General features: G+C 40.7%; 1 protein-coding gene across 1 annotated transcript; it reads left to right on the top strand.

Moving 5' to 3' along the window:
- The first annotated feature begins 4,081 nt into the window (after window positions 1-4,081).
- Window positions 4,082-17,244, top strand: cbx6b (chromobox homolog 6b). The gene is made up of 6 exons (XM_061026988.1): window positions 4,082-5,139; window positions 10,622-10,862; window positions 11,272-11,513; window positions 13,623-13,802; window positions 14,567-15,428; window positions 15,659-17,244. Exons 1-5 carry the CDS (start codon window positions 4,420-4,422, stop codon window positions 14,798-14,800), a joined length of 1,617 nt encoding a protein of 538 aa, XP_060882971.1. The 5' UTR covers window positions 4,082-4,419; the 3' UTR covers window positions 14,801-15,428; window positions 15,659-17,244.
- The last annotated feature ends 7,302 nt before the right edge of the window (window positions 17,245-24,546 follow it).

Below are 24,546 nucleotides of genomic sequence, written 5' to 3'. Positions count from 1 at the left end.
GACGTCTTGGCAGCAGGATCGTGGTGAAAGATAACAAGATGCAAAGATACATTCATGCGAACATACTGTTACGGCTGTACGTTTCCCTGTGCTGTGTGTTCCTTCTCCACTTCCTGTTGTCTCCAGCCCACTGAAGCCACTAATTGCACAACGAGGCACACCTGGCCTCAGAGCTTAAAAGGCCAGTGCTGGCTGCAGAAAGAGAGGCATTTAGGAGGAGGCATTTGGCGGTGGGATTTGGAGTTGGGACTGCTGTGCCTCTCAGTCGAGGATTGTCTGTTGTGTCTTGTTACATTATTTTCTAATTTGATATTTGTTATCATTAGGTTTAAGTAATTGTAATAAATCCCTTTGTTTTGACTTTTGTTAAGGTGTTAACTGTCTTTTAATGGGTCAATGTGTGGTTTATCGTTAGCCCCATAGGGTCGCTTTATGGCGGGGCGTAACAATACAGTATTTGTCTTATCTTAAGGAACGTACTGTATCATCCTGTACAACAGCAGTGTGACCTGCTCATTAGTGGTTTTTAGACTTTGGCCCACAAGAAGAAGGTATCAGGCTTTGGCTGCACAGAAAAAACTTCTACTAGTGGAATGAAACCTTCTGTGCCCCGAGGGGAATTTGTCTTGTATGGATTGTTGCATCTTGGTTGCTACACAGATTGTTATGCATAGATTTGTGGTTTTGGTTAAAAAAAAAATGGAGCTCAGCAAAAGTTTATATTCTCTCACACATTCATTCATTATTCTTCATTCAACCTTGTCACTGCCTCCGTCTTCCTGCTTTGCTGATTAGCTGATTGGGTGGCGTTTTCCCCTTAAGTAATAAACCAACCCGGATTCTGCCACGACCTCAACCGACCAATCATCCTGCTGCTGTCACACTTTTCAAATCCGTTCTCCTCGCTTTCGCCATCAGACTGTAGTTTCAGTTTGACTGCTGTGACCCTCCTCCGCCCCGTCTCGACAGTGTTCGTGACCAGCTCCTCTAAAGTCCGCTCCTCATCACATCCTACATACTTCCACTCTCAAAACCACCACAACTGTCTAGACTCCATCACTGGGAGTATCCTACCCTGCTGTTGGACTCCCCACCCCTCCAGTAGGCCTACATGAAGTCATCGTGATGGAGTCGAATCACCAAAGACATTGCACATTTATCTTTTCCTAAACTGTTTAATGAATAATTATTCACTCTTAAGCCTCAACTGAGTGAAATAAAGTTGCATTTACTTGATCACACATGATAATGTTACAAACTGCACCTTTAATTCAAGCATATTTTGTGATGTACTTAATCCCAAACACATTTCTATCACTAATACATCAGATTTTTGATGGTTTACTGCATATGTAAGTGATCATATAAGCTAAACATCCCATAATCCTTATATTTTAATCACTTTAGATGTAGAAATCATACGTGTGCAAAGTGCTGTAGACAAGCTGGAATGCAGTTATGTAATATTTTTTTATTTATCAAAGTGTAGTTTTTTCTTTCTTTGACATTAGAGTTAGTGAACTTCCCACAAGGAGAGGTGTAAATGCCACATGGACAGTGATGAAGTACTTTTGTGAAGGTCTGTAGGATGGTGTAGTAACAGTAAAGTTTGTATTTTCATCTATAAAGAGCTTACAGTATGTGTGAGGAGGATCCTTAGAAGAAGTAGAGAAGTGAAACAGGAAACCTTTGGATCCTGGGTTAATGGTTCATAGTTTGATAGATAACTGATCCTGACAGAGGGAGTGAGCGAGCGAGTCGGAGAAAGAGAGGGGAGAGCGAAAGAGAGAATTTTACACTAGATGGCACCATAAACTAACCAGAGACATGATGTGACTGTTAAACAGCCTACTAACATGCACACACACAAACACAGTCTTTCTTTCTCTCCTCTCTCTAATCACACAGCTGCTCCAGTATTCATTAAAGCAACACAACCTTGAGTGTGATTCTGCTTTTACTCAACACTTCTACAAGCAGCACAGAGTAAACAATTAAAGTACAATAAGATCACCCATTCATCCATTATCTTTTTCCCTGTTCGGGGTCAAGGGGGGGGGCTGGAGCTGGAGCTGATCCCAACTATCATTGGGCGAGAGGTGGGCTAAAACGTGTTTGCCAGTCAGTCACAGGGCTGACATATAGAAACAAACAGGCAATTTATAGTCACCAATAGACCTAACGAGCATGTCTTTGGACTGTGGGAGGAGCCTGGAGTACCCTGTCGTAATACTTCTTTTTTTTTACTTCTCACATAGATATATAAGGAACATTTTTTTGTGTGCAGCAGAAACCTTGTTATTAGATGTTTCTAGGAACTAAGCAGCTCCGGACAAATCCCCGGCATAGATTAAAGATCCAAAACCTGTGGGGGGGGGGGGGGGGATGGAAGTGCATCAACTAAATGAAAAATTGTCAACTTAGGATAACTTTAAAGCACCAATGTCACTGCAGCACACAGTGAAAAGGTCAAGGCCTCTGGTTTACTTGCCTCTGTACACGGGGCACACTCTAACAAATGAGCCAAACCTGTCCCCAAAACTCTGCGCCACGTTGAAGCTCGTCCTTCCTTTATTTAAGTTATTTGTTGTAATCTAGCCATGCTGTGTGCTGTTGTTTCTGTTAATGTTGTATATTCTGTTTTTTTTTCTTCTAAGCTGTGTTATCATGGTCCTCAGACACGTTAATAAAATGAATAAACAAAGAAATACATTAGTATTCAGAGTCTTCTGCAGACAACTGTAAAAAAAAATGACGACTGTGACAAACAGATCCAACCAATGTGCTGTTTTCTCAAATCTCAGAATGTGCAACTATTGACATTATATGTCAGTGACAAGCGACTTCCCATGTAGCCAGCGGTTAACGACAAAGAACTTCAGGCCATGATTTAAGACTGCTAAACCTTAGTGGACGGTGACTGAAAATTACAAACGAAATCTGCAACAACTTACAGGGACAAAATCAGGACCCACACCTCGACATTTTGAAGCAGAATCTGTAGATTGAGTTTCTGTTTTTCCAAACGTTTCACATGCTGTAACCTGCTGTATTTGACTTATCAGGGAGGATTTCTGTAATCAATGTTACTTTGGGACAGGGGGACTCATTCTCCCCTCAGCTTGAGTTGAGTCTCATAACAGCAAAAAAGGGAAATATAAAGTCATACTTTTATAAATCATGATTAGGAGGAGTGTGCTCCTTCTTCTCAGCATGCAGAACAGCATTTATTAAAAGATACATTTCATATTAGGAATCGAGACAGTAGTCTCCAGACTAACTCCCTCACACATTATACTACACTAGAGCATTCAGCGGCTGTGACTTCGAGAAGTCTTAGCCTAAATCCCTCTAAATACTTGTGTGAGAACGCACCTTGCACACTAATTTCCCTCCACCCTCGCACAGGGAAGGGTTTTTCTGACGCCTGTCTGCGTCTCATTTTCTCTCTGTCAGTCTCTCTAGTGCTTACTCATGAATTTGTTTTTCAGATTGTTATGTGCAATGCTGTGAGATTAACATGCATTTCCACTGGCAGGCCTGGTTTAATGAAACACACTCTCACAGCCCCCCTATTGGACAATCAGTCTGTCATCCCAGCGGCTGTAAAGCTCTTCCACAGGGAGCCTTGAGGCTGACTTATGGCCGTCCACACATCACATTATAGCAAGCCTGTACAGTAATATGTTGCTGAGCAGGAAAATATTACAGCCAACGGGAGGAAGAAACTCATTCTTTGGCTACATATGCATGCGGCAGAGATCCTATTTAGAAAAATAGCTTATTGCTGACAGAATAAAAAAAGAAAAAAGTCACTAAAAAGACAACAATTTATACTTCTTCTGCAGCATTTTTGCAAATCTGCAAAAATCTCTCATCTGAGTGAGAGATGAGCTAGAACATCAGACATTACCATCTAAACATATCTTTGCAAACTATTTTAGGCTTCAGGAAGAAGACAAAAGGTTAAAAAGTGTTCAGGCTACATGAAAGAGTGTCTCTCTTTCTCTCTCTCCTCCGCCTCCTCTTTTTCTTCGTCTCTCACCCCCTCATTCTGCAACAGCCCTAACAGGCTGGATTTCGCCTGAATCCCGAGGACATGCGCGCTGCACAGGAGGAGGAGGAGGAGGAGGTGTTACACAGACTGCTTTCTTCTCCTCATGATTTGACTCCATGATCACTCAGTTATGTTGCGGAACTCTCATTTTCTCATCGCTTGTTACTGTGGAAGAGGGAAAAAGTGAGGTTTTTCTTTCTCTTTAATAAGCCTACATAGCATTTTTTTTTTAATTTGATATCTTTTTGCGCTTTTGGAGCTGTTAGTTTCAAGCAATCGGGAGTATTATTATTAGATTTTTCTAATAATCGATCCTCTCCGCCGCAACCCTGAAGTTCATTGTTATTATCTTGGCCGCCGGGATGGTGGCCTTCATCGGAGCGGTTATCTGCATCATCGCAGCCGTCCACACCGGATCCTCCAGGGCTGCGGCGGCTCAACAGCAACCAGCAACCGACAACCACTCTCTGTATACGGACGCGGCGGCGCAGACCCCCGCTGCGGGGGGCTCTGTGGCCCGGGTCGGATCTCTGGGCGCTCTCCACGGTTCTGAAACACCGGATTCAGAAGCACCGACTTTTAACATCGGGCTCGGCGGGCTGGACGGGGTCACTGGACTCACGGGGCACGACCCAAAAGTGAGTCGACTTATCTGCACGCCGATCCCCGCCGGTGAGTGCAACCTGAAAAACTTTCAGCAACAAGCGGACGACCCTGGGCTTTACGCGGGGGAAGACTGGGGCTACCTTCGCACCAAAGCGGAGGAGCTCCGGAAGACCGTCTTACAACAAAAGGACCAGATATTAACGGACCAGCGGACCATCAGAGAGCTGACAGGGAAACTGTCCGAGTGCGAGAAGGGACTGGACGGCGGTAGCAGCAGCAGCAGCGCGGACAGACGCGGGAGCGCAGCGGGGCTGTTGGGGGAAAAAAGTACGCCAGAGGAGACCCACCTGGAGCGGATCATGGTTCGGGACAGTCCGGTTTCGACGCCCGACAGTGCCCACCTGCTCACCGTCAGGGCTGTGGATGAGCTGGAGCAGGCTATCACACAGCTCAAGGACCGCATAGAGAAGCTGGAGGTAGGTCAAGAGTGGAGAAAATCACTGCTTCACATGTTTGATCCTCTGCAGGAAACTCTCAAAATACGCAAGTTGAGGAAACCCCCCCGAACTGTTGCTACAAATTGATGTAATTCCTCCAACCATATAGGCCTAGATACTGTGCCTTCATTTTGGTGTAATATCTAGATCTCTATCCAGTGGCGTGTAGTCTTTCTTTGTCTGGGGCCACAGAGGAGGCCCAAAGTGTGTGCACGCACGCACGCACGCACGCACGCACGCACGCACGCACGCACACACACACACACACACACACACACACACACACACACACACACACACACACACACACACACACACAGCCTTTGTATTGCTACTAATTTAATCTACTTGTACTACAAATAAAAATATCCAGATATACTCTCCTGTATATATTTATATTATATAGACACTACGGTGCTTACAAATGGAAATGTGCCACATTGAAAAGAATAAAGAATTGCAAAGAACGCTATTTCTACTTACATCTTGCAAGCCACATTTTTCTGTCACATATTAAATTATAGGAACAAAATGCTGCAATACCTCCAAAGTTTAGCTATTTTTAACGGTTATATTATAAATCCAAACTTATTTTGTTCGTGCTCCAACACTTAGTACAATCTCTGTAAAGCCTTCAGCTATGTATCATCCCACTGTAACACCTCAAACTCTACAACATTACAGTACAACAAAACCTTAAAACTACAGAAACTTTTGCAATTATGCTTCCAACTGGATACATTTTGCTGGTAGACTTTTAACTCTAAATACATTTTGTAGTAACATATCCATCTCTAGATTTGTATTTTCTTTAAATACTGTCATGGCCTAATTCCATTTAGCATTAATATGTCCAACTCCAGCATCATTTAGCTTTAATACGTCCAACTCCAACATCATTTAGCTTTAATATGTCCAACTCCAGCATCATTTAGCTTTAATACGTCCAACTCCAACATCATTTAGCTTTAATACGTCCAACTCCAGCATCATTTAGCTTTAATACGTCCAACTCCAACATCATCTAGCTTTAATACGTCCAACTCTAGCTACATTTTGCTGTAATCCCTCCGACGCTAGCCACATTTTTGTTAAACCTCTTACTCTCGCTGCATTTTGTTTTAAATACTCCAACACTAGCTCTAAACCTTGGAACCTGGCTATGTTAAACTGTTACACATCGATCTGTAGCTTCATTTAGCTCTATCATTATAGTAGCTATCATTTCCTATAAAACCTTTGACCCCAGCTACATTTTGTTTTAAAAAAAACTCTGGCTATATTCTTCTGTAAAAAGTACATTCAGCTGTAATACCTCAAACTCCAGCTACTTTTAGCAGTAACCAACTCTAGCTTCACTTTGCAGCAAAAGGTGATTATCAGAGTGGAAATCCATTGCTATAAGCGTCTCTTCTTAGTCTCTTTTAGTATTCCTGGGCAGACATGAGTGGTTTCTAAAAGCAAGGGGTTTAAATTTTGAATGAGAACAAGGGAGTATTGTAGGTGATATTAGATATCGAGAGTCAGAGGCCCTTTTATTTAAACAGCAACATCAAGTGAAGCAACTGTATGTACAAAAATAAATACTTTTCACCTCAAAGAGAAATCTATCAAATCTATAAATCTATAAAAAAGAGGAAATTTAGGAGACTTTCTTTCTCTACATACCTACTATATAATCAATATCAAGATAGAGATGTTGATGGTAATGGCTGATTACATCCACATTTAATGATTTTACATTATCATAACATGTCACCTAGCAGTATTTTTTCTTAATCCAAAATGAGTTTATTGCTTTGGCGATGTTGCAAATTTTTCCTGCCAAGAAAACAGACCGAGATTGAAAATGAAAATGAAGACAGAATTTAAAAAAAAAAAAAAAAAAAAAAGAGAGGCAGGGGAAGCAGAGAGAAACAGGAGGGAGAGCGGAGATGGGGATGAAGAAAATAATGAGTTGGGGGAGGGAGAATAAGGGGGAGGAGAATTGCAGAAACATGAAACGTGCCCTTATCTGACCAGAATCCGATGATGTATAACCTCATTCTTGGCTGAAGAAATACCATCAATAATACATGAGTTGCCTATATTTGTTGAAAAGCACACACTCAACATGCTTCTCCATAGTACTCTTCACTTCTGGTATTATATGTAGGACACGTCTTTATAGGTCGTTTTCTATGTGAATAACTTGTTTGATTTTTGATATCCCCACACCATAATGGAAAACAAACCCCTCCATATTGCAAAAAAAAACCATGTAATTTCTGTTTCACTTTTCAGGAACACACTCTCCCTTTACCAGATAAGATATGAATGAAATTCACAAGTCTCGAGTGTGACTCGTGCTTCAATGCCAAACATAACATGGGAGCCAATGTGTTCTTTCTCGCCCCCACTGTTTCTTTTACCATCCCAGTCACGCTTTACCAGCCAGGCAGGTGCTTGGCCTACTTCAGAGGCAAAGGCTGGTGATTACATCACATCCTGTGTTCTGGTGAAAACACAACACGAGCGCTCATTTGGGAATACTACTCAGGTCAAATAACTGTGTTAGATTTCTTATCCCAGTTTCCCTCTAGATTGTGGTCTGTATTGATTTTGCATAATCTTGCATTTATTCCAGCAACTTAATACAACTCACTAAATGAATCTTTCAAACAATTAGATAGTGCTAACCCCTCTTACGGTTTAAACAAGTAGAACTTTCCTACTAAATGACAGGAAACAAGCATCCTTAGCGTTTAACACACATGCTAGCTAATCTTGGATTGTAATGGTTTAAAATGTGCAGACAATGTAGTTCATTTGCTGCCACTCAAAATATTCACACAGCGGCCATTCAGTCTACCTCTGATGTCAGGCTCAGGGTGGGAAGCTCAAAAGTTACATGTAGTGTCTCACTTTATTTGCAACTGAAAGGCAGTGGGTGTTAAATATCCAGCGGGACATCAGGCCCTACTTCAGGTTAGAGAACATATTTGAAAACTCTAGCAGTAAAGATGCTAATGCTAGCTATTGTCTGATGTCTTTTTAGTAACCAAATTTGTTGTTTTATCCTGACATGGCCACCTTTCCTTCCACATTTGTACAGTTTAACGGTTTAGTTTTTACTGACGATGATCGATAGAAAAGCAGATAAAAGATAACAATGTGTTGGGTTCCTACATAGCCATTTTAAGTTTGGTTTGTTCAGCAATCACATTATTACTACCACTTGGAGTGAAGGTGAGATTTCTTAAGGTGTATCCACCACAATTAGCTTCCTGTTGGAAATACTGCACTCACTTCTGTGCCTTTATTTAGAGACAGGATAGTGGAGCGAGTAAGAAATCGAGGAAAGAGAGAGAGAGGGGAATGATGTGCAGGAAAGAAGTAGTTTGGATTCATACCTAGGCCGTCCACTATGATGACTATAGAGCCTCTGTACATGGGGCACGCACACTAACCACTAGGCTACCGGCGCCCCAATCCTGTATTCACTTGGATGATATTGATATTTAGCTGAATTTGAAATCTGTACTGTAAATAGCTTCCTTCACTCAAGGCTCAGCAACAGAACTGTCAAACACATCAGCTCAGATCGGATGCAGCATACAGTAATGTGAAGTCTATATAGAAAAGTGCCGACCTACAGTATACTTTTACTCAGTTTCAAACAACGTCAACTTTTTAACAAACAGCATGCAGGACGTATGTTTGTGCTTGAAGACAGTGACATTATACAACTTCCTAAAGATGTACAAAACATGCATGATAATGCAGAGTGATGGTTAACAACAGTTGAACTATATTCCTTATAAGACTCTTTCTAAGACAACATTTCCATCCACCGTGTATCCCAACATGGGAACAAAATCCATACCTGAACTCTTTTACAATCTTTAAATATACAGTTATGTAACCTTACCTTTTTTTAAACCAGGACTTCTTCCACCATACTGAATCCTATCCAACTATGTCTGTTGGTTTCTGTACAGCAGTGATCATCATAGAAAAGTATTCTCTCCAGCCTTAGTTTCATTTTGTGCAATACAGGTAAGCACACTGTTCACTGTATGGCCTTTATGTATTTTTCAGAGCGCTCTTTGTGTATTTTCCGTATTGAGTCCCTCGTGGTGATTACATATTTCTACAACACGATGCTCGATGGATAATGGACCCTGCAGATTTTTTTTTAATTCAGCAGAGTCTGTATTTCCCACGTTGTTTCCCCTGAGGTCTTGGTGTTTATTTCAGAGAACCATTATGCAGCAGGGCCTGGAGTAATTTGGTGTTGACTGAAATAGTCTGTTCTCTTGGCAGCCTCTTTCTGAATAGCAATTATTTGTTGTGCTGTACTTAATTGAAAAGAAATCCCCTTAGGAATGACTCGGCTCGGCTTAATTAAGATCTGTTGATTCCTGAAACATAATGTGTGACATTTGGTTTCAGACTTTTGTTTTTTTTGTCTTTGAATTTAAATGTCAAAACAAATCCTATAAAGTAAACAACTTGCTGTAAGTCGAGCTACTCTACTCTTACAGAGATACTTCTACAAGTATCAGAGCCTTCTCCATAGCTGCCCCCTCTTTCTGGAACTCACTCCCCACACATATTCAACACTCCACTGAACCATCTACATTCAAATCCTTACTCAAGACCCAACTTTCAAACAAGCTTCTAATGTGTGATTGTTCTGTGTTCTCTTAACGTGTGATTGTTCTGTGTGTTCTCTTGATGTGTGATTGTTCTGTGTGTTCTCTTGATGTGTGCTTACAGTAGTGTTGTACTACTCGAAATCGGTCTTGGTCTCAAGACAAAGCTTGCTTGTTCTCTATGTGGTCGCTAATGTGTTAGGCTTTGAAATTATGTAAAATGATCCCTAGGTTTTAAATAATAGTTTGACGCTTATTGCTATATAATTTGCAGTATTCAAGAAGATTGATACCACTGTCAGATACAGTATTCATCTCTTAAGTTAGCAATACAACACTTAGCTTAGCCTAAAGGGATAGGCAAGCTCTTTCAAAAGAGTGACACATTCTACCAGCACGTCTAAAACTTAGTGCTTAATATGTTGCATCACATTTTAGTCATTTGTACAAAAAAAGTTAAAACAAAATACAACTTGATAGGGTTTAGATGTTGAGATAAACAACCATCTGAAGTTTAATTTGGGGTTCATAGGACTGTTTCATTGCCTCACAGTTATTGACAAGAAATAAACCTTTAAAATGTTGAACTGATCAACAACTGATGTCTGATGTCGCCAACATGTGTTGAGAATTGCTGCAAAATTCTGGATCATATCATTACATTGAAAATGTTCGACCTGAAGTTATTTGAGCTGAGTATATAGTTCAGCATCATAGTAAAAGTATTCCGTTTGACTTTGGAAAAAAACTAACTTTGTTAACTAGTTTCCATTCACGGCCTCCCTCCTCTGCAGTCAGACATCGGCCCTTTTCCTCACAACCAGACGGACAGCAGCACCTCAGGGGTGCCGGGGGAAGACGGGACGTCGGGCGGCCCTTATCCTGGGCACAGAGGTGGAGCTGGCGGACCCTGGAGGATGGACGCCTTGGAGGGGGAGCTGGAGAGGAAGGTGGAGCTGCTGGATAAAGAGAGAAAAGCCCTGCGGCTGGAAACAGAGAAGCACAGACAGGAAATTGACCAGGGCATCAATAAACTAAAACATCGTGTCTCAGGGCTGGAGGAAGGTAGGCATCTGCAGTGGGTGGAAAAAGAAAGAATAAGAAAATGTTTGTATGTATATATATGTCTGTGTTGACTTCGATGTTTAAATGGAGATATAATAAAGAGGAATACAAAATGCAACCCTGAGAAATGAGTCGCTAATGATGAGAAATAATGTTTCATTTTGTATTACTCTTTACCAAATCAAGCCAAGGGGTGTCTTTATGATGAATTAATTATATTGAGCTTATGTAAAAGAAAGATCAGAAGGACTATGAAATAAATGCACTGCTTTGAAAAAAAGATCTGATGTTTTCAAGTGAAGTCAGTGGAGAAACAGTGTATGAGAAAAAGCCAGATCACTGTGCATAACTTGACTGATTCATCCTCATTTTTTGTTTCTTATTCAATGTTCTCTGTCTGCTCTGTCAGGTACCTCAGGCCATTCCTTCCCACAGGGATACAGGCTGTCCTTCCCCACCAGGACAAACTACATGTACGCTGTGGTGAAGCACTCCGTCCCCAAGCTCCGGGCCTTCACCGTGTGCCTGTGGCTGCGGCCCGCAGAGGGAGGAATCGGTACGCCTCTGTCCTACGCTGTTCCAGAACAACCCAACGAGCTCGTGCTGCTGCAGGGCCTGCACACGGCCGCTGAGCTGCTCATCAACGACAAGGTACCAAATCAGTCAATCTGCAGGGCAGTCAAGTGTAAGGCCCAAGACCACAACAAAAGTCATCTCAAGACATCTAAACATTTAGAGCAGACCTACAGAGACCCAGTAGTTAGTCAGGAATGATGAAGCCTTAACTATAAGCTTGATGGAAAAAAAGAATCATTTCAAGCCTGTGCCTACAAGTGGAGTGGATTGTTTCTAAACTGGTAGATGAACCCAAAGAAAAGGGGCCTGACAATTCAAGGCTCTGCCTCCCATACTATTTTGGGAGACTCACGTTAAAAGTATAGAATGGAGAGGCTGAGGATCACCTGTATCAGTGAATTAATTGCAACGTTTCCTGAGTGTAATGGGTTTTCACAAAGAGAGATCTGCTTCTTGGTTAAACTAAATACATGCTCTTTACAAGAGCCAGAAATAACACAGAAAATGACTTACATATTTAACAACTCTAGAAAGTCACAATATTGAAAGGGTCCCCCAGTTTAAAGATCTTGGTATCTGGCTGGATCAGTCCTTTTTGTTTACATTTTCCTTCTTATCACAGTAATGACATGGAAAAATAGCCTATCAGTGGTGGTGCGGTCGGTTTAAAATCCAGAGTCCACCCAGTCTGAGAGCGACAAAGGACCAAGTAAAAATGCTTTCAATTTCAAGACGAGACCTTCCAAATGTGCTCTCGAGAACTGTCTTGAGACCGAGACTGATTTCGAGTACTACAACACTACTCCACTATAAAATCATCAGACCCAGTTTATCATTCCGCCTTCAGATTTATCACTGGTGACAAATATTCCACCCATCACTGCGTCCTGTAAGATAAAGTTGGTTGGCCCTCATTAACAGTTAGACGTGACAGACATTGGCTGATATTTATTTATAAAGCACTTAACGATAATCTACCAGCATGCATCACTTCTCTATAAATCTGGGTCAGATTATCAGTATCAGTCTAACACTCGATCAAGTGACTGGTTAATGCTGCGGGCTCCACAAGTAACCACTGAGATTGTGAAAAACATCTGTTACCTTTGTGCTGCTTATCTGGAACACATTACAAAACTGAATACAATAGTTACCGTGGGTCAATTTGTGTAAATGTTTCTAACAGTAGTTGTATGCTCTGCTGTCTTATGAATTAAACCTTTATTGCCCCGAGGGGAATTTGTCTTGCACAGAGAGCATAAAAACACAATACAAACAAACATAAACAGGACAGCACATAAAAACACATGAAAGCATCACATGATTAAATGAGGGATTTTAGTAGCAAGATAAATAAAGTGCAGAGTGCCAAGTTCACCCTGAATAATCAGAGTTTATTAAGCAGCTGAATACTGCGTGGTTCAAGGGATGTAATGCCTCTTTTGGTCCTCATCCTGGGCATTCTGTACCTGCGCCCTGAAGTCAAGAGTTCATACAAGAGTTCATACTCCGACCAGAGGGGGTGCAGAGGCTCTGCAGTGATCTTGTTTGATAAATTCAGGGTGTACTGGCCTTATAATCTATTTATTTTATTATTGTTGTAATTCTTGACAGTTCCTGGACGAACATAGTGTGTGAGGATTAAAGCAACTAGATTAAATGTCTGTTCTTTTGGTAATTAAGTATGGACAGTAGCATCACTCTACAAGAGTTTCACTTCATCTTTCTGCAAGGTCTGCTCCCTTCTTAAAATTCTACTGTTGTACTATATATCAAAGGCATTATATTCTTTATTGGACTTTGGAATGTCTATTACAGCAGATACAGAGCAGCATTAGCATACAAAGAACCAGAACACATCAATTGAGAAGCCAATTTAGCAGACAAGCTAAATGGTGTCATTCAGGGGGATGAAATGACAAACTAATGCACCATCTTGACAGCATTGCAATGTGGTGTAGTGCAGTGCTGTAGATTAAGGTATAATTCAGTGACTTCATTATGGTAATTCATGCCTGGAGGAAAAGTTCTGTGTCCTTGTGGGTAGCACAGTGACTTTGGTACTTGGGAATTAGTGCATAAGAGCATTTTTTTTGAAGAAAGGGGATTTCAGAGAAATGCAGCCTGAAGACATGTCTTACCTCCAATGTTAATCTAAAAGCCCTCTCGCTCTCCCATTCCTAGGTGGCGCAGTTGCCTCTGAACCTCTCCAGAGGCAGCTGGCAGCACATCTGTGTGAGCTGGAGCCAGAAGGGAGGAGCCTGGCAGGCGTACCAGGGGGGAAAGCTGAGGGGCGAAGGTCATGCACTGGCTGCTGGACATCACATCAGACCTGGAGGAGTGCTCATACTGGGACAGGAGCAGGTAAAGGCACAACAGACATAATTAAATAAGTTTTACCTGATTAGAGGAACATAAGGCTGTTACTGAAAAAGGAAATCCAATTTAGTTTGCCCTTCAGGCAACTGCTGACAATAGTGTTGCAGGAAAATGTATCCTAACACACTGTTACTCTCGGTCTTTTCCACCACTGAATTGTAAATAAAATGCATCAAAGAGGCATATTTCATTATGAGTACAGCTAACACACAGCTGACTGTGGAAATTGTCTCTCCACTCCAACTCCAACTCCAACTCAATCCAGTGAGAACTGAACTTTGGTTGAAAACAGGGGGAAATGGGGATGGGTTTTTTAAAGAGCCATTTTCCTTAACTAAACAATCACTGCCTAAACCTAAAGCCATAAAGAGTTGGCTCTATCAGTGTCAGATGGTAGGCGATGAGTAATTCAGCTAGATAAAACGCTGAATTGGTATATTATGTTAAAGTGTTGTTCTGTCTTGTGTTGATAAATATATGCACAATGGTCAAAGCAAAGGTTTTTAGCCCCAGGAACCCTCATCCAGAGCCAAAATAAACTACCCCCATGGGTTTTTTTTGTTCTGTAGAATTGCATCCATTATGTCAGCTTTATATCAAGTCTCCGTCTTCAAAAATTCTTCAGTTTTGTCAAAGGCAACAAAATCGAAGCCTGTCTGTTTATAAAAGTGTTTTTTTCCCTCAGTCACCTCCTTTCAAGCTTTATCTCCGAAATCCATTTAAAGATTCATGTTTTCTTTTCTCTTCAGGATTCTTTGGCCGGAGGTTTTGATTCAACCCAGGCCCTGGTCGGAGAGCTGTCCCAGGTGGGTGTCTGGGATCGCGTCTTGTCCTCCAGCCAGGTGGCTAGCTTGGCTCGCTGCAGCAAAGTGACCCAGGGCAGTGTGGCCCCCTGGACCGAAAATGGGATTGAGGTTCATGGTGGAGCAACGAAAGACCCGGGGGAGCCATGTAGTAAACACACGAGGAGTTCTCACCAATGACCAATGGGGGAAGGATTCTAGCCTAGTCGGGGACTGAGGGGTAAAGCTTGACGCCGTTAATGTTTCCAATAACTCTATGTGGCATGGACTTAAAAGTATGAAAAAATTAAGTAAATTGGGTATACAGTATATTTGACATGATATGAGTAGAGACTTCATTACGTTGCTTTTTTTTTTTACTCAATACAGTAAAAAGTTATTTTCTCATAATAAAGATTAAGGCTGCACTAAACTACCTTACTGGATTCACTTAATTAGCAAACAAGCTAGCAGCCTACTAAGCAAAGAGGAAGTCATGTTAATTGAAGAATACTTGCAAACAACTTAACACTCTGCTAGCTCTGAATTATTCCCACAGTGATGGTTTGATGACCAAAACTATTACAACTAGCTTATTAAGAAACTGCCATTACACAACTATTAAATACAGTGTTACACATAAGAATAGAGAGAAACCACTCATGTCTGTACAGTAGATATGAATCTTTTGTCCACAGACAGCTAACAAAGCTTAGCATAGAGTAGAAGAAACAGGGAACAGCTAGCTTGGCTAAACCCAAAGCACACTAAATTTGAATTTCAATAATTAGCCAGCGACATAATATAAATGGCGAGCTTAGGGATAGATGTAGGCAAGATATTGTCTTTAAACAAAGTCTTGGTTGCTTTTTGGCCTTGGTAACACTCTTTATGCTAAGCAAAGTATGCTAGCTGATGGTGGTAACCTGATACATCCTTGAATACTGAAGAAGTAAGTGAAAAGGCAAAGTGTAGACTTTTACCCCAAATGTTGGACTTGTCCTGAAACCCTAACAGATCACTGGATTAGTCCTTATTAACCAGCAAAAAAAAAAGCAGAATGTCTACTTACTATTCATTCCGTTGAGTGTTTCAGAGATTCATCCAGGTGTTTGCGGCTTCTGTAGAATTGTAAACCTCCAATATGGCTGGCAGAAGTTGTAACAAGCCGGCTGAAATTCCTCAATGAGTCCAAATAGGTCAGACGGCCGTGAAAGCTTTAGAGCTCTGAGTCGAGGTAGGGTAAAATCTTTCTGAATATTAAGTAGTAGATGGAAACTAGGACTAGATGATGAAAGAGAAGGGAACGAGGGATGAAAATAACAAAGATCCGGCTTTTTTAAGGAATGATGCTACGTTGTTTTCACCTCTGCATGATGTATTCAATTCACCTGTACTGTCTAATCACGAGTGTCGCAAACGATGCCTCCTGCATCATGTCTGGCAGCTGGTGTCTCTGTGTCTGTCTGTCAAGGCCAAACTAATAAAAAGTAAGTCACCATACTCCCCAAGAAGTCACCACCACAAGCCGGATGTTTTAGATATTATACACAAAACGTATTTCCCAATAGACACAATGGACTCTGCGATTTTAACAGTATTGGAAACTGAATGGTTTTATTTTCTTTTTTTCACGCAATCACTCAAAAATGTGGTTTAATGAATGAACAACCTTCAACCTCCAACTCTTCCAACATTACATTCCATGCATGAGTTGTTTTGTGCGTTTGCAACATGCCTCGATGCATCACGTATGTTTCTGAAGAGCCATCTCTGATAATATTTGAAATCCAGAAAACACTCTGAAGATTATAAGAGTTGTTCCGATGCATCAGCCTCCGATACAGCCTAAAATACAATATTGTGATACTAAAACCAATTTGTCTCCCATGATGAAGGTTTGGGTTGAACGTTTTAAAATTAGAAACAACCACATTGTGTTGCTGGCAGAGAATGTAATGTTAGTCAAAATGTCAGCAATCAGCATTTTTCCATCAACATTTTGTATTTTTTATTGACTTATATTGGAGAAGTACTATATTGGAACCTGTATCAGGAAAGGAAATAATTATGTGTCGGAACATCTCTTATGATTTTTCTCCATTGTTGTATGATGTTAAATGCAGAGTTTTCATTTCTAAAATGTCTATACTACTGGCTCTCCCTACTAGCATTACAATAATCCAGAGTGGAAAGTGCCTGTTAGGGTTTTTTGTACCCATTTAAACGATCACCAGATGTATAATCCTGATGTAAAAAAACCAAGGGGTATTTTGAAATTATTTAGCATCAGTGTTTTTGCAAATTCCCTAGTGAGTTTTAAAGATTTAAAAGGTCAGATTTTAAAAAAGAGATTCAGACACATTTATGCACATCGCCGCCAAACTGATGCTAAATCACGTCAAAATCGTTTTGCTGCGCCTCTAATGTCTTTGATGATGCCTTTCAGTCTGTGTTATTGATATTATGCCTGATGTCTGTTCAGCTCATGCCAGAGCTTTTTGTTTGTCTGGCATTATTCCGTTTACAATCATTGGAACTGAAAGCTTTTTGTTAGCTCTATCTGTAAAGGCTTTCTTTTCTTACATGACGATTTGATGATTTTCTTTCAATGTATGCATTAATGTTATCTTTCATGTTGTTTGTAAAAAAAGAAATTGTATGTCTATGTCTTGTATGTTGTTGAACTGTTCTGCGTATGTGTCGTGTACAAATCTTATTAAAGTCCTAATTTTAAAGATTGTGATTCTTTTCTTTGAGTTGAATGATATGTTCTGTTAGATGCTCTTTTATTCAAGGACACACAAACACACACACACACCAGACTCTCTGCATTGTCACGTGTCCACACAGTACGACACACACTCCACAAGAATTTATTTTTCAAAGAGAAAAAAAATATCTCCTTGTGTGTCTAAGTCCTCTATTCATTCTTCTTTCAAGCCAGTGAAAGGACACAGCTCAAGGAGAAAAGCATGCAGCATTCTCTCCGAGGTGTGACAGGTGTATATGAATGTTAAAGAGCCCATATTATGCCCTTTTTGGGGTTCGTATATTTAATCTATGTACCTACTAAAGTATGTTCACAATAGCTAAACTTCGAAAAAAGTGTCTGTTTTCATGTACTGTCGCTCCATGCACCGGCTCGCTTCTGACTCTCTAAGGCTCTGAAGTGCCCACGTTCAGAGTCCCCACGTGTGCCAAGTCTGATCTGATTGGTCGGCCTGTCGGCTCTGCCGTAATTGGTCAGTCGCTCAGCACGGTTCTCGGAAATATCCCGCCCCTTTTACCATATTGGGAATGCAGCCACTTTGGCTCCGAGGGGAGCAAAAACATTAGCACCTTAGCACTACTGTGCTACCGCAGGCTACGGCATATCGTGGGCGTGCTACAGAAGTTAATGGGCGTGCATCATGAGCTGCTGGGCTTGCCACAACGAGCCAATGGGCTTAGATCAGTGATCTCACACTGACAATGACGTCGGACTTTTTATCGAGGGGGGCTAGAACCGAGCGTTACATGCAGCTAATGCTACAGCTAACAGGAGGAGATAGGAGAAGCTGCGTTTCCGCGGACTTTGAATTTTTGCAAATAGATGTGCCTAAACATGCACAGGACACTTGGAAAACACACTAAAGGGCATATAAAACCAGAAAAAGCATAATATGGGACCTTTAAGAGAACATTGACAATTGGGGAAACCATGCGAGTCATCTGTTGCGTATCAGCTAGTCATCAGGTGATAAAGAAAAACTGGTTCTGTTTTGTTGGCACGTTTAAGAGGTTCAGGACCTCACATTCAGTGGAAGCCTTACACGGACAGCATGGTCAAAATCTTGCTGTCTACAAAGCACGCAGTACATATAACAAAGAACGTTCTGCAGAAGTGTCGGCTGAGCGTGATGTGTATTTTACATTTCATCCTGTAAAAATAAATAGCTCTTACTTGAAATTCCTACATTCATGAAAAAACACATTTAGGCTTTGATGATACCACTACTTTCTGAGTATCGTTCTGCTAAATGCAAGTAGTCCAGCTTAGAATGAAGGCTGTAAATGTAGTGCAAAAGTAAGCCTGGCTCTGTGCAAAGGTTAATCTCTGGTGAGCATTGACTTTGTCAGCCTTTGAGGTACAACTGAAGTTCTGGAGGTTATTTGTGGAAATAATCAAATGCTTTTCTGGTTTGGCTTTTTAGGTTCAGTTCAAGATTCATAGTTAACTTAAGACTTTTCAACTGCACTCCTGTTAGCACAGATCTGTCTTCAGATCAGTAGCAGGCTATGTCCAGTCAGTAACTGCTTTAGCTTTTTGAATTTTGGCGTGTGTCTCTACATTCACTCTCTTCACCACTCTTCTATTCTCACCCGCCTCTCACTTTCTCACTCCCCCTCTCTTCCTCTCACGAGTCCCTCTTCTTCAGACCTCACATCCTCCTCCGCATCCGCCTCCATTCTACGTCAACTGTCACCTACTCCATCCCTGTATTCCTGGTGTCACATTTCTTAACCATTTCTCCCCCCAGCACAGGGGGGGGGATGACATTTCTAGGAAGCTGTCAACAAACTGTCATTTTCACAAAGACGAAGCATACAAGACATTTGGAAACAAATACCTTTAGGCAGGTATTAAATACAAATGTTTTTTTTCTGTTCACTGCCTCAAGACATAAATGTTGCAACTTCAATCCTGCAAATCTGTGTGTATTATTATCAAGCCATCAAGTGTCTTTAAAATATACCTAACACAGCCTGTACAGCACTGAGTGGTTAAGAACAAGGCCAGCAATATCTGCTATCTTTAATTAGCATGGGTCAATCTGTTCAACTGTTAAAGTGGATGAGACACAACTGAGTGTCACTTGATCACGCAATCCTCTTCTTTAGTAATGAACTTACAACTTAAGCCTATCAGCAACTCTCCTGCTCATGCTGGACAGTCACATCAGCTGGCCGGTGTCACACACATTGGATTTAGACCGAGTTAAAGATCTGTTAGCCTGGTTACTGCTGACTCTGACTGATACTTTTGAATATATTAACCCCTTCAACACTGATGCTACACTTTTTACCAAAGCTGTGACCAACTTTAAGTGGTTGAAACAGAAAACTAAAAGAGAGTCGAAAGAATCAAGGTATATTGTCTGTCACTTTAGAAGCAGTATCAGCAGTGGCACCAGGAAATTTCACTCTGGGGAGCTATGGGTGAAATGGATTGTTTATGGCAGGTGCTACAGAACTACAAAAAGGTAAACATTTTCCTGGATGAAGAGAAATAATCAATTTTATTTCATCTCAAGCCATTTTTATTAAAAAAATCTGTACCATAAATTAAATGCATTGTCACAACAAAAGATACAAACAATAAAAAAAAAGGGGGGGGGATACCATTACAATGCTATGAAAACAGCAAACTCATCTACAAACAGACGCCGCTGCCTGCCAGCTGTAGCTAACACTGACCAGAGGACCACAGCCCGATCAGAAGTAGCTTTCTCTCAGCTCACAAGGCTAACTTAGAGAATCAACCAAGTTTATTCAGATAGTCCTCATCGACCTTATCATCCGAAACATTTCAACCAAGAAAAATCAACAAAACATTTTTATAGATTGTGTTAGCAGTCAGTGATCACTGCTACAGACATCATCCAGTCTCCTTTTTTTATTTTATTTTTTTTACAACCATTACAAAAGTAACTTGGTCCATGATTGGTTACTTGGCAAGAATAAAGTATTTTTAAGTTGCCTCAAAATTGCCTCAGAATTGCAAGGAAGCTACCAATGATCACACTACAAGAAGCAAATGTCTTTTTTTTTATTGCATTAACATTTAAGTATCCAAATTGCTGGTGGTGAGGGGTGTTAAAGGCATTCTACGACTCTACCCCCTTTACACCCGCCTCCCACCAGTAATTAGAGACTTTTTCAGTGGGGGGCTTTGGACCCTGCTGGCCCTCAATCCTGCTGCTGCTGATCTTAGGTATCGCAAATGTGGAAGTCATTTAGAACTTTATGATCTACTTTATTGATCTACTAGCAGGTCTGTGGATGCTGAATAAGTTTAAACATGCTTTTCCAATCCAAAAAACATTCAAGTATAATGCCAGAGATATTTCTGAACCAAGTTATGCAACATAAAAAAGGCATACAGGGCATTTTAGATTCTTGATACTAGTTTCATATGAATGGGTAACCCGTAGTATTTGCAAAAGTCGGTTTCACAGGTACGACTATAGTTTGGAATGGCTTTCAGCAGACTGTTCACACCTCCAAAGAAGGTGTTGCCCTCATTTGGGTGTCTTTGCTCATTCACAGAATCGTATCACTTTCTGTACATTTCCAGCCTGCAGCATTAAGTGAGGGCACAGGACATTCTGACATGAATAGATACACTGGCTGCAGCAGGGACTTAACCTGTGACCTTTTACTTCTTACAAAACCTCCGTGACCACCACACTGGCTGTTTTCAGAATCTAACACATATCATCCACAGCCATAAAATGATATTCACTGTTGGATTACCAACCCTTACCTAATCCATAATGTTCCATCTAGAAATGGACAGATTGTAATCCCATGTAATCCACGAACTGGATGGACCAATACAATCATATAGCCATACAGTACAAAGCAGTTCATTCTGGAGGATAGAAATGTATATTATGTCACAGCATGTGCTTATCTGCTTGCCTTTCACTGGTAAACCGTGTTCAAGGTTCCCCACACTGAATTAAATTTCATGTAATTTTATTCCTGACTAAAAGCTGTGTAATTCAAACTCATTTGGCTTTAAAAAATGAAGCACATATTCAGCCTCTGAGCTGTTTTCTTCTCTCCATGGCTAATGAGCAGCTCCGGGAGGTTTCTGCTGATCACAAAATGAAGTGTTCTTTTTTTGCTGGGGTTTGACTTAAGGGTGTCAAACTTTCCATTTTTTAATTTACAGCCCCAGTAAATATTGATTGAACTGTCTCATTGGAAATAAACACATTTTGGCTTGAGGCGCCGTTAAATCTCGAAACATAGTGCGGTAGAAATGACAACAGCATGCAAACCCCTCACATATACTGTATAAAAAACAAAATAGGTCTGATTAGTTATTGTGATCACTGGCACAAACTGTACACGGGGTTCTTTTTTTTTGAAACAGCTCTGTTTTTATTTTTAAACCGATTCGTGTTTTCCACAGTTAGGCGCGTAGCTGACATGATTGACAGGTGGGTGCGATGTAACGGTTCATCAAGAGGCTTAAAACCCGCCTCAGCTCAGGCTCTAAGCCTGTCGTTAGGTTGACTGAAAGTTAGGCTGAGATAGCATTTCCAGCATGCAGCAGCCCTGCCGTAACAGAATGTCACTAAGGCTTCGTCCATTAATATTTACAGTCTATGGATTTACCTCACACTACATTAAAAACACAACATATTGGACAATCAGAAAAGCTGAATGTAGATTTGTCTTCAAATTAAGTTTTTAGCTCACAAATGCATAATAGCAAAAAAAATTGCTAAATGACTTGGTACAAATGGCCCAGTCTGCAGCAGTGCATAGCCCAGGTTGTGTAGTGGCTCTCAAACTCAAAAACGTGTTTGCACCCGAAAGTACAACCGACAATCCAGAAACCATGGTCAAAGCTTCATGCACACCACCTTGAGACTCTTATCAGAAACTGTCAACAAGGTAAAATTCAAACACAAACGTAAACCTCCAATATAAGAATGATTGAGAGACATAGGCTGAGAAGAACAACATTCAGCATTAACGTATTCTGGTTATTACTAATGGCGCAAAGTTAATGCTAAATCGAGTCGGACAAAACAGGAAACAAACATCTCTGTTGGTTGAAGAAGTTTACATCGAAGGGCAATTTGGCATGAACAAGAGAAAAAATCCAAAAGAAGACTGTCGCTTACTTAAAAAGGCTAAACAAAAGACTAACAGTTTTTGAGCAGGAAAGAATCAAATATCTTAAAAAGACAGGAAAAGGTCCAAAAAAAACCCTGAACACTAAGAACACAATACCAGGAGGTAAAGCTACTGTCCATACAGGAGAGAGAAAGTATAAACGAGAAATAAAAATCATTACAGAGCAATAAGGGTAATACCTGACAACAAGTGTGTTTTTACAACTCCACAACCACACCAAGGATCTGAAGATTATTTTCTGAGCTCATGGGAAGAAAAATTGCTGATTCCGCCGACTGGGCAATAAAATTACCACATACACTGGCTGTTACAAAATGTTGATACTTTGAATGTCTATAACTGAAAAATAATATTACGAGCATTTGATTTCATGAATTTTGAATAGAATATTCTGGTTTTACTGGGGTGGAAATTATTTTCACCCTAGACAGAAGCATTTGGACATTTTGCGATTATCCTGACAACCACTTTCTGTCAAAATCCATAAATCCACCTACTCATCACTTTCCCTTTTGAACCAGAGTGGGTAATCCACCTACTCAGCCTCCACATGGCAGCGTACCAGAATCATTACTCTTCGTCCACACACATAAAACCAACACACACACACACCGTCCAAAATCCCCACAGAGGCTCCATCTGGACAGGAACACGATTTGCTCTTCCTGTTTTTGTCACCCACTTTGCATCTCATATTCCTCCACCCCCAGTCCCATCCCCCAGCTCATCCTCCCTGCTTGAATGTAATATTCTTACACATACAGGAAGGTGGCCATAACATTGTGTACAAAGTACTGTAGTTATTGTAATCCTGCCAGAGTCAATGGATGTGTTCCCTTTGAGTCGGCTCATGTTAAAAATGTATCCCACAAATGCATACACTCACAAATGTTGGTTTGCTTCAATTCCTATTAGTTTGATCAGAAAACAAGCTTCCTTTTTTGATATTCGTGGACAGCGCCTTTTAGATTGGTCCATTGCCATTTATTGATAAAAAAATAAATAAATCCAGCAGTTGTTATTCATTATGTAATTTATTTATCTCTGTCAGTCTTTCACGGTGTTTTTGTTCTTGGAAAAAACAAACACCTATTTCAGACACATGTGACTTCCCCAGTGGTTGTCTAAAGGTTATTCAACACCCTGGATTGAACTGGAAATGGATAATATTACATAAGAAGATCTCAAGTGACATGACTCCATAAACAACTCAATGAAATGGGAGCAGCTCATGAAAACAGGCGACAATTATACCAGGAATATGTCTTCAGTAAACATGTATTATTGTTATTCTGTACATTCCTTTTTCCTATTTCTTTATAAGATTTATTTTTGTCTATTTTGTCCTTTATTGTTTCACTTTGAAACATCATTAAAGCGGTCCTTTCTCTGTCTGGACTCTGAGCTCATGACAGTTTTTAAGTTTTGGAGCCTGTGAGTTGAATCAGTTAGGACTCAGGCTCTGACATCATGCAAGCGAGCGTTTAAAAACACGGCTCGCTCACCTCCTTGTTGTGCCTGTTTGTGACAATCCACTTTGTGCCTTCATTCATTTTTAAAACACATTCCAAAATGATTCCCTCCATGTGCCGCGTACTTTTGAGATGTTCATTTAAGCTGCATGTTTTTTGTTTAACTTTTGCCTGGTCCTCTCTTTGGACTTCAAACTAAAAGGTGTTATGCTCCAGGCAGGAAGCTGTCAGGTGTTTTCTTCTTCCTGTGACATCTAAATGATTACAGCTCTACCTGCAGTGTTTGCAGCTCATACATTTTGTAAATCTTAGTATTCTCCCCACATATTTAATTATTTATGATAGTTCACTATACAAGCAACAAAAAAGGGAATAAGACATGTGAAGGTGTCATGTGGGGACAAATGAGTGTCAGAAGCCGAGTGGAGGAGCGAGAGGATGAGCGTTTAAACGGAGAAGTGTGAGAAAATGCAACATGAAAACCAAAATTTAAAGTAAGTAACAGAAAGCAAAATATGGAGTGACAGAGACTATTTTACAACCACAATGGAAACA

The sequence above is a fragment of the Labrus mixtus genome, chromosome 20 (genome assembly GCF_963584025.1).
Source record: "Labrus mixtus chromosome 20, fLabMix1.1, whole genome shotgun sequence".
NCBI lineage: Eukaryota > Metazoa > Chordata > Actinopteri > Labriformes > Labridae > Labrus > Labrus mixtus.
Note: the sequence above shows the minus strand (reverse complement) of the source record. Positions and strands in the feature narration are given on the sequence as shown.